At 30.1% G+C, this 16,649-nt stretch overlaps 2 protein-coding genes across 2 annotated transcripts in view; one reads left to right on the top strand and one right to left on the bottom strand.

Annotated features, from left to right (window-relative positions):
- Window positions 1-6,854: 6,854 nt before the first annotated feature.
- On the top strand, window positions 6,855-14,437 carry LOC108754436 (vitamin K-dependent gamma-carboxylase). Its single transcript, XM_018496708.1, has 11 exons — window positions 6,855-6,978; window positions 7,848-8,107; window positions 9,818-10,139; window positions 10,478-10,660; window positions 11,372-11,535; window positions 11,675-11,905; window positions 11,970-12,232; window positions 12,533-12,733; window positions 12,851-13,086; window positions 13,703-14,014; window positions 14,278-14,437. The coding sequence occupies exons 2-11, from the start codon at window positions 7,864-7,866 to the stop codon at window positions 14,435-14,437; spliced, it is 2,316 nt and encodes a 771-aa protein (XP_018352210.1). The 5' UTR covers window positions 6,855-6,978; window positions 7,848-7,863.
- A 1,368-nt stretch (window positions 14,438-15,805) lies between these two features.
- The window catches only part of LOC108754404 (nardilysin-like), a 6,261-nt gene continuing 5,417 nt past the window's right edge, over window positions 15,806-16,649 (bottom strand). Inside the window, exons 12-13 of the mRNA XM_018496653.1 lie at window positions 16,121-16,613; window positions 15,806-15,933 (exon numbers count right to left, since the gene is read on the bottom strand). Coding sequence (XP_018352155.1) covers window positions 15,806-15,933; window positions 16,121-16,613 — 621 coding nt within the window. The remainder of the gene's footprint in view (window positions 15,934-16,120; window positions 16,614-16,649) is intronic.

Below are 16,649 nucleotides of genomic sequence, written 5' to 3'. Positions count from 1 at the left end.
TATATATATATATATATATGATAAAAATGAAGCAACTCTACGACCTATTGTTTCAACCCAATATTTCACATATGAGAAATGCACTTACAATTAGTTTTAATAGAAATTCACTTACCGCGAGGATGATATTTCTTGTGTCTCCCTTTTACGTCCCCTTCGTCGTAAGTCGAGGTCAAAGGAAAACACAGATTCCCAAAGGATCCGATTCCCGCAGAGAAACGCTATACCGATAAAAATCGCTACATTTTTCCTAAAAACAAGGTCCGGTGAGGCGGGATGGATCCCTTCCCGGGTATCAACCCCCTATGTGACAATCGTCCGCGCTCCATCGAGCGGTGTCTCCTAACTGGGGGTACCTGTAACCCCCGCAGTTTCGGCGGTCTAAAAACGTCCTTCCGCACGAACGCGCGTGCAGAATGGAAATCCCTCGTACGCGATAATGCGAACATGTCAAGCTCTCCCGCTCCGACGATTATGAACTTCGTCGTTCGAAGACGAATGCTAATCAGATTCTAATCCGTTCGCCCACGTTATTTGCGAATTAATGTACGCACGTAAACAACGTGTGCGTCATACGATTTGCGTCAAATCAAAGTTCCAATACACAAGGCTTCTCATTTTCTAATCTAAGACACATATTAATTAATAGAATTATAAATACATCAAGATAAAGGACACCACTTGCACTAATTAGAAAATTGTATATCTCGGTGAAATGAGCTTAGTTTTCACATATGATGTAGCTTATAATATATGTGTATAAAAGATGTATAATGAATACAAGACTCAATAATGAATAATTTTTGAGTTGTGGTAAAAATAGAAACTTGTACTCTCTGAGCATTTTTGATACACCATAATTAAAAAGTATACTTTATTGAGCCTTTATTGTGTCTAATTATATCTTTTGTCGTTACATTATAAGCTACATTATATGTGAAAACTAACTCATTTCATCAGTACTCAATTTTCCATGCAATTAATGCGAGATATTTTATTGTGTTTCAACTGTATAATAAATGCAGCTTGCATTTTTTTAATTTTACACGGAATATAAGTTATGACAACGAATATTGTCGATGGATTACGAGAGCGTGACAGATGACACGCTATATTTTGAAAAGGAGCGAAAACTCGGATACGAAGATCACCCTTCGGGCGATAGAAAAAAAATTTTACTGTTGCGATTTTCAGTAGAAAAAAAATTAACGAGTTCTGTGCAAAGCTGCAGTTATGCAGCAGCTGCGACGAGCGAAGCGTGATCGAAATCACACTTCTGGAAGACTGCTCTAAGTCATGATAATCGAACGGAATATTGATCAGGTGTTTATCTGCCTACGTCTGAATCGCGTTTAGACGTGATTAAAATGATGTATTCAAGGTAATATATTAAAATAGCTTTTAACAACTAAAATTAATTAAATGGAAAATTGTGCACAAGGTAGTGCTATATTGAATTTTATTATCCAATTTAGCTAGTTTTTTTTAAACTTTTTTACACTTATAGATAGATATATATATATATAAAGATTATATTTAAAAACTTAGTATAAGTAAAAAAAAAATTTCTTAATGGTTCTTGAAATATTTTATTAAATGTCATTGTGCTTAAAAGCATTTATAATCAATTTCTATGAGAAATGTTAAGATTTCCATTTATAGCACTTATACTGCCCACTACGATTTTCCGTGACAACGGAAGGGTTAACAGAATAAATCGCCATTCAACGCCATTCATTATCTACCAGAGAAAACAAACTGGTCATTTCTCGTTGCTCGCATTATGTCCGGGCTGTCACGGTTGTAGAGGATTACACGTCGATTACGAGGCGTAATTTTAAACCCTCTCTCGCAGCCTGCACTCTCACTCTCTCTGTCGTGCGCTTCGCGTCGCAACCCTTTGTGGGTTACTCTATGGTTTTACAATCAGTCACCCGTGCTGTGACACGACCGATGGGATCGTCGTCGTGTCTGCGAAGGGGTTGCCTCGTTTCGGAAAGCGGATTACGCTCGTTTCTCTCGCGTTCCTCTTTTTAGTTTTCACTTCACGCCAAGTCGATTCTCGATACCGGCGAACTCGACGGCTGCCATTTCTCTCGTGATTGATGAGTCTTGAGTCAAACCGATCGCGTATCTTTCTTCAACAATCGAAGATTCTCTCTTCTTTTCGAACATGGTTTTGCACCTTTCTCGGCTCATCGTAGTAATTTTTACTCGTCATTGTTTACGGCACAATCTACCTTTCTCCAGAAGGCGTGTCCAAAGGGTGAAGTTCGGCTTCCGAAAACATAATAGCCAAAAAAATGACACTCTGCGATTTTTACAAGAGACAGTGCGTCTCATCTGCGGATTTTACATGGTTGATACAGCATTTAATTTATTATATGATCTCAATATATAATATAAAAATAATAACAAAGTCAGACACTTAGATATTATTATATTTGTTAAATGTGATTAATTTAAAACAATTTACAGAAAAATTCAAATATATTATTTATCTATGTCAACATATAGTAATTTAAATTTTAATATAAAAAGTTTTAATATTTAATGATACATTTTTTATATCAAGTTAAAATAGTTAAAAATTCAGATTTAATATTCAAACGTATGGAAAATCACATCGCAATTGTTTCCGTATCGCGACAGAAAAGGATCATATATAATTTACAGATAGTTTCTAGATAAAGTTTAAGTAAATCGCTGAAAAGTTTACTTTTGGACAAGACGTAGTCTCTCGATATGATCGAGAAATACTTGATGCGGAATACTCGGGATGGTGCTTCGAAACTTCCGCCGTCCCCCAACCTTTGCGCTCTGCAAAGGTGCCCCCGGCCTTTTTTCCAATATGAATGATGATGTATGGATGCTGGCTCTGGGCACCGGGGGCACGGTAAAGGGTTCCATTGTTGCGTCCTCCCCTGGAGAACGCGAACCCACTCTGCTCCGCAGGGGAGACCTTCGTGAAATATTACTGCCGAGCAACAAACTGCATTCTGCAGGCTGTATACTGTTAATTTTATGCCCGATTTTTTGCCCACTCCATCTAACTTCACCCCAACCTCCCCCCCCCTCCCCCTTCTTTATCTCGCAGCCCTCGCTTTCTTGACAACCATCGCTCGATGTTGTTACACAAGAGTCCGTGATCCAAAGTGCCAATGATAATAAATATTCATTGAATTATTCTCAGAAACAACATTGAAAGAAGCGTGCAAAATAATGTCCATCCTTATATCACTTATAGTTTCTACTGTGTGCAGAGAAATTTGATTTTGCAATAAACAATTTCATAAAAATTCTTCTTTGTACTCACTTTAATCTAGCAGTCTCCTTTTAACTTTACAAATTTATTAATTTGAAAACTTTAAATATAATTATAAAAATAAAACAATTAACACAACTCAAGAACATCAAATATAAGAAAACAAAATAAAGAAGCTAAATGTGAGGTGCAGTAAGCGGTTGCAGTGTAAATAATTAAACCAACGATACTAAAATAAAGTCAACAGATTAAAAATTACACACATGTTATATAAAAATTTATATGAGATATACAATATGTGAGAAATTACAAATGCAAGAAATAAAGTTGCGCTACATATGCTCATTATAAGATATGTATTTTCTGATAGGCGTCTCGGGATTCGATTGAACTCTTTGCTTGAAAGAGTTAGTAATCCGAGAAACGGGAATCCGGCAAATCGGGCCCCGCAATTTCACGAGAACAATGCGAGACCGCAATTAATAGAGCCTGTAATTGGATGCACCCTGCGCTCTCTATGCAAATTCGATCGGACACGGTTTTAGAAATTCGCCTTGGCCCTTCTCGTGCGTCAACAATACGCCGACTTCGTCGACAATGGGAAATAATAAACCGTGATAAATAGCTGAGCAAATACACGTCTGCGATTGCGATGTTCTCCGCCTCGGTTTCTGTCTCTTTCTCCTCGTATGTTCTCGATTCCAGGTGCAGCCGCTCGAATTCCAAAATAAATATGCTTGGCAAATACCCGGGGTGGCCCGTGCCGGAATAAATAAATACTGGTATTAATTTCTCCGCCAAATTCAATTTGTCGCCCGATGCGAAAAAACGTGAAACATTTAAGCGCGTAAGAACTCATTCTTCTTTCGAATCGAGAACAATATTTATGATTTAATTTATCGTCTTTGATTTGAACGACTCAAAGTTAACAAAACAAGCGTCACAAAATTGATTAAGATTGATAAGCGCTATTTAAATATGTGTTGCACGTGCTAGCTTCAAATGACCGACCATTATAATTATGATTTTTATAACACCATAATTCTATTACTTATTGTAATGCGGAATAATTATCACAAAATAAATTATAATGCAATTATAGCAATTCTCTCTAAATTCTTTTATTTACTTTTACAAATCAATTTTACTTTATTACTAGTATCATTTTTTCTGTCTTGTTACTAATAATATTTATCTACAATAACTTTGCATATTAAAAAATTAATTTGCCGTATTACTTCTTTTGATCACTTTAAATATTTACTGAAAATACAATAATATAAGCTTTGATATGTTAGTAAAATTATGATATAATGTACGACCAGATTTTGGTGTCAGATTCAAATCGGACCAGGTGACTGCGTCGGGGTAAAATCCGTCACGACACGGTGACGGTTTTGGAGAGCCGAAACTTGAAGAGGCAGCACTAATCAAAAGTGGTCCACGGAGACAGATTGAGGGGCGTGCTGAAATAAATCAGTCTTTTGTTTTACAGCCCTAAAACGGCCGTTGGGGATGTATATACAGCGCGCGAAATGACGTTCATTCATTAAAACGCCCCAGCTGCGAGATCGAAAAGACTCCTGGTGCCGATTCAGCAGCTCCGGATAGCGCGATTAAATAATCTCGACCATTGTGACAAAGTCATTATTTATTACATACACTTATTTATTGCTGACGTACATGCAAATTTTATTGCAGCACACTGCGCTTAATGTTACATTAGGGCTTTAGCAATTTAAGAAGAGACGCAATATTGTAAAACGAAAAATAATTAATAATACTATTTAAATAGTTGCATTCACAATAAACGCACGTAAAATCTTTTATAGGATAGAGAATTCCGATTTTGTCGGAATAATAAGATAATCTATTCTTAAATTAATTAAAATCAAGTCGTCCGAAGTATTTTTTTATTATTTGACTGACGTTTTAACGCGCGCGCGTTAATATATAACTACTACAATTTTTATTCTCATTAATCGCCTTTTAAAATTCTAAGATGACATTTTTGGAATACACAGCGAATAATTCACTTGTTTTATAGTATCTTTATTAACCTTTTAAATTTTTTATATATGAGAATCTAAACTTTTAAATATTTCTCTTTCTTCTAAAAAGACTTTTAATATCTTAATTATTCAAAATAGATGTTTTCTTTCCTCTACATTATGTTTTTCCTTTTACACTCCGCAAATAAAAAGCATAAAACCTTACAATCGACTCGTATGTCTCATTTGTTGTCTCATTAAATATCCAGGTTCCGTTATATTATGAAGCAAAATTAACGAGCAGAGAGATAACTCGAGTTGTATCTAAAGACGCGCGGCGGGGCAAATGGGCAAACAGATTCTCAGCAGAGAAGACAGTCTGTGCACTCTGACACAGCAACCCGTAAATACACTACTCGCAAAATCTATCTTCGCCGCCTTTCGACAAAATTGCCAGAATTGTTATCGCAAATTCGCGAGTGTCACGAACATTTCAATTTGAATTGTTATCGCAATCGTGTGTGCGTCGATCTTCTCACTCAATACACATACACAAAGAGCAGTTTGATTGTAACAGTGGGTATAATTGTGTTACTATACGAAGAAACTTTGCGTGAAAATCTGCACGATAAGACTCTGACTAATTATCTCAGGCAGTTAACCCTGCTCCGAATATTTTTCTCGAGATGGAAAAAAACGTCTTTGATTTATTCGCTCGTTATCTCAAATTTATCTGAAATATTTTAATTTTTTTGAACCTCCTAGGAACAGCTTGAAGCTATTTGTTCAATAATTGTTTTAATAGAATTGTTTTTTTAATCTTAATTAGAAACCATGATTAAAATGCGCAATTTAATTTAGCGAAACGATAGTTACTTAAGCTACGACCGTTGAGTGAATAACGTACAAAGTAGTATAGCTATGTTATAATTCATGAGCGTAATCTACACATTGCTAATGAGATGTTGTGAATCATATGTTCTATATATAGAAGAAACATATTAACTTATATGCTACAATGTATTTAAATTAAACAAGTCACATTGAGTTCAAAATTAAAATTAAAACACATTTGGAAATAATATTTTTAAATGCCACAACAATTTTTTTTATTTTATTTATAGGATAAATATTTTATTCTCATTATCTCTCATTTTGTATTTAATTTTATTTATTACTAATAAAATAATTAAATAATAAAAATAATTAAAAAGAATGATAAATAATAATAATGTAAAATAGTTAAATTGGATATTAATTTTTGCATCATTGCACTTTAATAAAGTATAGCATTTATTATAAGTTTGGAGATAATATTTCGAAATGTATTTGAGATCTATCCTCCTGATTTTAAAATATTGCAATTATTTGACAATTATTATTTTCCAATTGTAGACTTTGTTTTCGATAAGATATCGATGATGTTTATCGGCGAAATCTTAGTGCATGCAGGATGAAGAAATGCCATGTAGTATAATAATTATTGCGCGGGCGCGGGTCAATAATTCGTGCCACGTTGCTTGGCGACGGTATTCCTACTCTAAGCCTCCGGAACAATCGGCGCGAAGTGCTCCTCTGTTCCCTCTCCAACTGTTCAGACTCCAGGCAGAAGCCGACCAATCTACAATACGGCGCTTCCAAGACCGAAGACGAAGATCTTGTCTTCCAATTGCGGCGGCTGACCCCTTAGTGTTATCTCCGTTCGTGAAGAGAGCGAGCTAGGTATTATTATGATTTACATCTCTCTTCCCTCTCGTCTTTTAAAAATCTGTGCATTTGAAACCAAGTTAATTTTCTGAAGAGGACACGTGACGAGTATGTGAAACGTGTTCTGCGCGAGAATGGTTTCAATAATAGTCGCACGTGGTGTTTTCCAGAATCCACGACTGCATTGCGGTTTACGAAATGAAAGTGCCAATGTAGCAGTACATTAAATTTCTGTGATATTAATTAATTTATTAATTTAACGACGATAAAACTTTTGCGTCAATTAGAGTAACAGAAAAATAAATAATTGAATGTTTAATATTGTATAATATTTAATATCATATATAATCGCTTCGACTTAAGTGTAATTTGCTCGTCGGCAGCTACAATTCATTCAATCACCATACATTACAACTAGTTTCCTCTGTTACAAATTAACAGAAATAAGTACCTAGAAAAGTTTATTACTCTTGATATATTTCGCGCTCTTTAAAGAATCATTACATATCGTACACGCTATTCTTCTGTCTTTTAAATTGTTTTCTAAATTAAAGAACTTCAGCTCTCACGCAATAATTTATTAAATAAAATAACAATAAAATAATAATTATTATATAATTACGTAATTATTTATACTTAAATTTTTTTATTTATTATCATAATTTTATCTTCTATTTCATAAATAGTATAAAATTCATAAAAATCGTATTAAAGAGAGAGTAAAATTGAAATTTGCTGTCATATTTGTGAATTCGATTACATACTTTATATTTTTTATTACAATTTTTTGGCGCGCTTTTTCAAATTCGTTAACTTCAGATAAGATTAGGAAAACAAGATATCTTAAAATTAAAATTAATTAGAAATCTGTTGTTTGCTTGCAGAACTGGAAACGGTGGTATGTGGAAGAAAAAAGATGAATCAGAAAAAAATGCATCTACACCGCCAAATAATGGGTCACATATAGAAAATTACGTGACATTCGTGTCTGAACGCTGGTCATTACTGAAATCGTGGTTTAACAACAATTTCGAAAGACTGTTTAGTTTTAAAATAAGCGATGTGTCTAGTTTTGAAAAATTCGTTCAGTTCCTATATCGCCCGACGGATCCAGCTAGTCTAGGAGTGGCCAGAGCTCTATTTGGTGAGCCAATATGATAATTATACTTTTACATAATTTTTCTAATTACAAACTAAGCTTACGAACTAATCTAATTCATTATTATATCTCATAAAAAAACATCGAGGAGACATTATATTGTTTATTTCTTTTTCTTTGTCTCTATTTTCAACTATTTGTACCTGAAACACTTTTTATTTTCTGACTTAAGAAACTTTGGGTTTGTTACGTTTAAGGACCGGATTCATTTCATGTGTTCTCTGTTTTTACTTCAAATCTAAGGATTTAAACTTATCTTTTTACTACTATTGACATTATAAGCATTTCAATGATTGACTGCAAGTAGCTATTATCATGCATATGTTCTTTTCCTGTTATAATTGTGAACATTATGATATTTGTTTTTCACATTACAAGCGTCTGTTTTAGAGAGCAAAATAGAAAATTTATTATATTTTGTTTTTACCGACTATAATAAATATATATGTTTTTTACATTGAAAATGATCCGAGCGTGATCGAAATTTGTTGTTTACTGCTAGCATATTAGATTAAATTTTTACTCAACAATATATTTGTTTCTTTTATTTTTGTTCAATTTTTATATTTCGACGGTTTTTTTTATATAATAATTTTTGGCTCGTAACTTTTTTTTTTTGGTTTTCTAACTCAGTAAACATCAACTAAAAATAATATAACATCAATGTTATAATTTTATACTCAACAATATAAATATAATACATGTGTTACATAACAATTACATTATTGAGTTCGAAATTATAAAAGTAATCTTATGTTACTTTTAGTTTGTATTTACTAGAAAGTAGCTTGAAGTCATAAACTAAAATTATTGTATATTTACTGAAGAACTCGCAATTAAAATAATTAGATAAAATAATTATAAAAGAACAATTAATAAATTATTCAACTCTAATTACAAAATTTAATTATATGTAATGATATGTTATTAAGATAGAAAGAGCATTCCACAAATCAGCACATTGGTTTATCGCTGTTATCATACAGTTTAATCCTTCTCACCGCAACACTTAATAAACGAAGTGAAGAATTTGAATTGTAAGAACTAGACACGATTTAAGACCTATTAAAGCGGTCTTGAGAATTAATGGTTCGAGCCAATAAAAGCACGGCCGTGATTCTATATCGCCGGTAGAAAAAGTGTATTACTTATACAAGCTTCTTTATCTTAACAACGCTTATATAGTGCACGATTAAGCTTGATTAAATATAAAAGAGAATAAATCTAAAGGCTTAAAAGATTTTGCTAAAGTAGATAGAGACAAGTTTTTCTATATAATTTATAAATCTATTTTATTGAACTACAGATAATTCAAATCTCTTTTTCTATCTACCTGTAAGATTTCAGTAATACATCTCGAAAATTCAATGGCGAGCTGCGTTATATATATTTTTAAATAATTTCTCTAATTATAATTTAAGTTAATGTAGAATAAGAGATACAATTTTGAACATAATATAATTCTGAACAAAGAGAGTACTGAAGAATACCAAACAAGAAAAAATCAAACTTGAACTAAAAATTGGATTTAAATCTTATTTCGATCAAAATTGTACTACCTTATCCTAAGTAGTTTAAAGTCACCAATCAAAATATATATTTACTGAAAAATCTGCAATTAAAATAATTAAATAAAATAATGATAAAGGAATGATTAATAAATTGTTTAGTTCTAATTCATTATCTTTTATTTAGGTATGTGCATGGTGATAGACGTTGTCGAAGAGAGAGGATTCTCAGATATTGACATAAAATGGGGAGATCCATGGGACTGCCATTTCCCGTTGATTCACGGGATGATGCCACCATCGCTGTCATGGATGATAATGATATACACGGTGATGTGGATGGGTGCCTTTGGAATCGCGCTCGGTCTGCGCTTCAGGATCGCGTGTGCCTGCTTCGTGTTGCCTTATTGGTATATCTTTCTGCTAGAAAAGACCTACTGGAACAATCATTCCTATCTCTATGGCGTCGTAGCCACTTTATTCTGGGGAACGGAAGCGAATAAATATTTGTGAGTTAAATATCTACACAATAAAAAAATATTTTCTTGTTAAAATCTTTTTAAGTTTTTAAGTTAAGTTAGTTTAACATAATTATTATATTATGTTTGTATTAAATTAATATTTAACATTTCTTAGTGTTAAAATAACACAATTTACAAGTGAACAATTTAAAAAGCGAACAAATAATAAAAATAATGTATCTTTAAAATAAATTTTGAGATAAAAGGATAGACATATTACATTAACATATTATATAAATGTTAATTTTCCAACCATATATATTCTCATATAATTCTCCTAATATGCATTAATCGATGACGAAATTTAATGTGTTACCATTTTTTAGTGCGTTAGATGCAAGCAATGCAGAACGGAACGGCAAATCCGTGCCATACTGGAATTACTTCATTCTGAAATTTCAATTCTTTGCGCTTTACTTTTTGGCCGGCTTAAAGAAGTTTAGCAGAGAATGGCTTGAAGGCTACGCTATGATAAATCTGTCTAGACATTGGGTATTCCATCCATTTAAGTAAGTAGAACTCATGTTATTGGAGACAAAAAAACAAAAATTGTTTTTAGCAAATGAAAATAGCACTGTTATAATGTAAAGAACAGAATTGACAATCAATTTAATTTACAATTAATGAATTTGATTTAAGTTATTATTATATATTTCAGCTTTGATTCATAATTGCATTTCAAATTCGATAGTAATTGACGCCTAATTTATTTAATAAAAAGATGTATGTACAATTTAGTAAATAAAGTAAATTATGTTTACTCACATTAGAATCTAATTTAACTTATTACAAAAACATTGGCAGGTGCAAAAAGCATCTTTCCTTTGTCAAGGAAAAAATCATTAACGTTCTACAAACAAAATTTTTTTTAATATCAAATATAAAATATTAAATTATTATTTAAATTATTACATTAAAAAATATTACTTAAATATATTAAATTTATAAAACGTTTTATTTAAAATTAGATTAACACAAAGAAATAATGTAATAGAATTTACGTTTTTTATATATATAACTAACAATTTTTTAAATTTAAAAATATTTTAAAATATCAAAATTGTGATTAAGCATTTTAGAAATATTGAAAAAATATATAATACTTTGCTGTAAATATTTTTAAAAAAAGAAGATTGACTCTCCCTCCCCCCTCCCGTAGATCCAATGTAAAAAACAGAATTATTTCTCGACTAACAAGTAAAGAAAACGGTCTCTTTCAGAATATTTCTGTCCACTGAGCAGATTGACTTTCTAATCGTCCATTGGTTTGGCTTTATTTTCGATCTGTCCGTTGGATTTTGGATGCTGTTCGAGAAAACACGTATACCGTCCATGGTCTTCTGCACAACTTTTCATTTAATGAACTCAAGACTATTTAATATAGGTAATTATTATTCAAAACAAATGATAATTATTATTTAAAATTAATTAATTAAAAAAAAATTTTGGATAAGGATTGATAAGACTATTCAAAGATTTTCGTTGCACTAATTATATTGAGGTTTAAGAAAAGATCTTTTCAGGAATGTTTCCGTATGTGTGCCTAGCAACGATGCCACTCTTTTGCCGTGTAAATTGGCCACGTAAATTAGAGCTGTACTTTAAACTGAAACAAAAGATTTTATCGACTAACACAAATTCAATTAACGCAAACAGCGTAAAAGAGACTGATAGTCAAGCAAAAGAAGCTGTGAAGCCCAACTACTTAAAATTGCCTTCAAATGAAATTTTTTATAATGAAACAATGCATGAAGGTAAATAATATTTTTTTACGATAATAATTCAATACAAGTTTAAAATATTTACAATTATTTTCAGAAAAAATAATGAACAAGGAAAAAGACAAAAAGTATTTTGTTAAATCAAAATCTGAAAAGGAAACTGATGAAAAAGATAACGATATGCAATCGTTCAAAAAGTCAATTAAACTTAATAAAAAAGGAGTGATCAATGTTTGTAAAAAAAATTGGATAGCTCAGCAATCACCGAAAACTACGAGAAAACAAAAGTTTGTAGCATCGCTATTGCTGTGTCATATTCTACTGCAGTTTTTTCTGCCATACTCACATTTTATATCAAAGGTACCACCTACTAATACTAGTATTGTTATATTACTCTTATAAAAAATTTAGTGATTAAATACTTATTAAGCACTAAATAACAGTACTTTAAATATTCAAAATAAGTAATTAATTACTATTTTTTAATATTAAATTGCTTACACAAAAAATAATTCTAAATCTGCTGACATGTTTATTTTTGCAATTAAATTAATTCTGCAAAAATATATGCAATAGGTAAAACGTTTTTAATTACAAGATTTTCTAAGTTTATATAAATTGTCGCATAATTATATTTTTATTACAAAAATATAACTTCAGGGATATAACAATTGGGTACCTGGTTTATATGGTTATTCCTGGGACATGATGGTTTATAGCTGGGACACTATACACGTAGTAATTAAAGTGCACGATAACGCAAACGACGAAGTACGGTATTTAGATCCTGTCGCTTGGGTGCAAAATGATCGATGGATGAAGCACGGAGACATGGCGATACAATATTCGCAATGTTTAAAGGTTTTAAAGTGTCATAAATAAATATCTACCTTAAAGTTTCCAATAATATTTCTGTCAATAATCATTTTTATGTCATTATATTTATTAAATATTGAATTTATTTATGTATAAATTCAGAATAATCTGATGCGTCGAAAAGAAGAATTGAGGACCAAGCATTATTCTGAAGATATGGAAAAATGGATAAAATTGTCTACGAATTTAAGCGTTTACATAGACGTGTGGTGTTCGCTAAACGGCAGATTTCAACAAAGAATATTTAATCCAAACATCGATATGTTGACAGTTGATTGGCATCCATTTAAACCTGTTTCGTTTCTAATGCCGTTACTCACGCAATATAGTTCGTACAGGTATATCTGTTTCAGTCTCTAAATTAATTTATTATACAATATAATAGTATTGATATTCGCTAAAAAAAATATGTCATAAAAATAATATAAATTAATTACATTATGAAAAATGATTAGTAATAATTATTAATTAATTATTAACTTTTAGTATATAATTATTAATTGTTGCTAATTGGTAACTACGTTAGTCAGCCGAGAGAGATTAAGAAAAATTATTCAAAATTTATGGCTAACCCTCCAGGAGCGAGTAAAATTTGTAGTACGTTTACTTTAAAATTAACTTTGGGATAAATTCAGTGTAAACTCGGAATTTATACAAATAAATTATATTTACAAACTAAAGATGGAAATACATATATGCAGTTTTGAACACTGAAATGTAGTACTTCTATCCAAAAATATCGTATACCGCTAATATAAATATCGATAGATTCTGCACTTATAAATAATTTTTTAGTAATCAGAAATAATAAAAAAATTGCTTTTGCTTACTAAAAAGATAAATATTTTTTGGCAAGTATTGTCCTATAAATATTAAAATTTAATTTAAAAACACACTCTTATGGCCACGTGTTTATTTCTTTATGTTAACTATTCTGTTTTTTATGATTTTCAGACATAAAATGGATGAAATTCAACAGCATGTATACACTTGGTCAAATTATACAGATGTACTGTTCGTGGCCGATTTTCCAGGAATGTACTTGGAAAACTACATATCCACCGATTTCACGAATGTTTCTTTGACGGTGCTAGAAGGCGAGGTAACTTATGGGGAAGAAGAATCGATGGATGTGATCACTGTGTCAAAGAAGAAATCGATCTCTATCGGAACAGGGAAGTTCCATCGAATAAAAACTACGAGTTCTTATCCAGCATGTTACATGTATACTTACACAAATCAGACGAAGCAATTAGATAGCGAAAAGTAAGTATTAAATAAATATGCCATAATAAGATATTGCTACATAAAAACGTATAAGTATTTATTAAGATTTGGTGATTAATTTTGTGATATATTGCGATAGATTTTTGAATAATATTTATAACGTATGGTTTATATTTTATAATAAAAGAAAATTAATTATTCGTGTAAATAAAATTAATAAAACTTCTGTATACATGTTAAGAAATAAGATTTAAAAATCAAATTAATATGTTTTGGAAATTTAAACTTAATACATTTTTTAGAAGAAAACCTCCTCCAGTAATAGAAAACATGCCACAACTGTTAAAAGAAATTAATTATAAAATTATTGCGTGGATAAGAACATTCGTCCATATAACAAATGCCTTCTTAAACTTGATATACGATGTTCCTATGATACGACGAGTACATGTTAGCAAGTAACGAACATTAGTAATAAGTAAAAAAAGATTAAAATTATTCCTTACATCTTGTCTTGATGCATCTTATTTTTATTTATAATTTTTCCAGAAAAATTTCTTTATCTTTTAAACGTAAATTAACTTATATACAACAATATATATTAACTTTAACTAAAGTTTAATAATACAGGAATTTAATTAATTTTTATTAAAAATTTTCAAATTATGTTTTTTTAGTTTATAAATATTATAAATATTTTTGAGAATATTAGAATGTATCATAAAATATTTTAAACTAGTTGATATAAATTACTAATTTTTAATAATTAAAAATTATTTATATAAAAATATACACATAACCTTTTAAAATATATACATAAATTGTAATCCACAATATATATGTACATTATTATAATATAAGGAAATGTAAATATAACAAAAATGTTATTTTTATTATTTTTATATATTATACAAAGGTCATGTGATAAAATATACGTATACAGAATGTAACAGAGCGATCCATATTAGGCTAATAAAAATTATACTTTAAAATTTTTTAATGGAAATTCCTATTTTTAAATTTTAAAGTGATTTTCACATTATTTTAACAATGATCTTTAAACTAATATTTCTGTCTAAAGCGTCACTTAAAATGATACTTTTATTTGGAACATTTTTCAAAAAAATGCATATTTTTGAAAAATGAACCTGATACAGTTGCCCTGTTATATCCTGTATATATTGTTACAAATTAATGTGATAATCTATTGTAACTTAAAATAAAATTATTAGACTAATATTTTTTACCAATTTCAGTATCTGACTCAGCAACTTATAAATTCATATACCTATTTTAGAATTGTGCTAAGTATGAAATGTACTAAATATGAATATTGTTAATAAATTATTCAAATACTCTCATCTATACTAATGTGTTCATAAAATTGTTTAAATCTTTAATAATCAAAATATATTTTAACAAATAATGTTAAATAATAGCTATTTGACAATTCCAATTAATATTTTTAATATAATAAATAAAATTCGTTTTTAGCTAATTTTGCATAGAAATAAGTCATAAATATATACATTACGGGATTTCACTTCTCTACTAATCTAAATACATCAGTATTAATAAAGTACAATGTATTGTATAATTTCCGAAAAATAAGGTAGCGTTTCCTTAGGATCAATATCCGACAGTTCTCAATTGTTATAATTATATGCAAGGATTAATATTAAATATCAATAAATAAAACACTTTATTTTCACAAGGCAATACAATTTATTATTTTATTTTCAATATTTTCAATACTATACTATTCTTACACAACCAAGAGATATTTTGAAGACAGGATTCTTCTGTGGAAAACTGTGATGTGTGTTACTGCTAATTAGGGTTACGATTTAGTTTGAAAGGATAGGCATAAAGATATTTCTTATTGTCTTCTACATCAACAATGTGACAATCGTCCTTTATATATTCCAAAGTAAAGTGCTCTGCCTCAGGATTCTCAACTATAAAAATTAACATTTTTAATTGTCTCAGCAATTTGGACTAATTTAAACATAATTCAATAACAAAAAGTGAAAACCAAAAACTAATGTTATTACAGAATAACAGAATTACAGAATCAGAAAAATAATGTTATAGAATTAGAAATAGATATCAACCAAAATTCAATTTAAAAAATTATATACTCACTATTTTCTTTTTCGACTGCAATTTTTTCTGGATCATTTTCTACTATATGTATGCTTAATTTTCTAAAATTACTTCCGTTCTCTATGTGCTTTGTAAAACATTTTTTTAGATCGTCAATCGTTATGTTCTTTATTGCAAGCATTTCCTTCTCGTATCTATCAAAAATGTATTCTCCATTCAGTATCTCATTCCACTTTCTATCAACTACTTTTTTAACATTATCATCAGCATATTCATTCTTTTTATCAAGTATTAGCCTCTTCTTAAAACAATCCAACTCTTTGTCCTCTAAATTCCTCAAAATCTCATTAAACACTTGCAAAAATATTTCAATCTCACCATTCATATACTCGGTTGTGCATTTATTTGCCTCAGTACAAGTGGTAATGGAAAATCCTAAAATTCCGTTAATATCGTCCAAGTCGGACAATACAATTTTAAACGGCAGTTGTTCATCTAATTCCCAATTTTGTAACTTTTCGAACATTATTTCCTGAAAACAGGTACAAATGAATATGATATGCAGATG

The sequence above is a fragment of the Trachymyrmex septentrionalis genome, unplaced genomic scaffold (genome assembly GCF_001594115.1).
Source record: "Trachymyrmex septentrionalis isolate Tsep2-gDNA-1 unplaced genomic scaffold, Tsep1.0 scaffold8, whole genome shotgun sequence".
Lineage (NCBI taxonomy): Eukaryota > Metazoa > Arthropoda > Insecta > Hymenoptera > Formicidae > Trachymyrmex > Trachymyrmex septentrionalis.
Note: the sequence above shows the minus strand (reverse complement) of the source record. Positions and strands in the feature narration are given on the sequence as shown.

Coding starts and splice junctions, on each gene's coding strand:
- LOC108754436 (XM_018496708.1), top strand. CDS start 7,864: ATGTGGAAGAAAAAAGATGAATCAGAAAAAAATGCATCTACACCGCCA. Junction 11,906..11,969: donor TAATGAAACAATGCATGAAG/GTAAATAATATT, acceptor AATTATTTTCAG/AAAAAATAATGAACAAGGAA. Junction 14,015..14,277: donor AAGCAATTAGATAGCGAAAA/GTAAGTATTAAA, acceptor TACATTTTTTAG/AAGAAAACCTCCTCCAGTAA.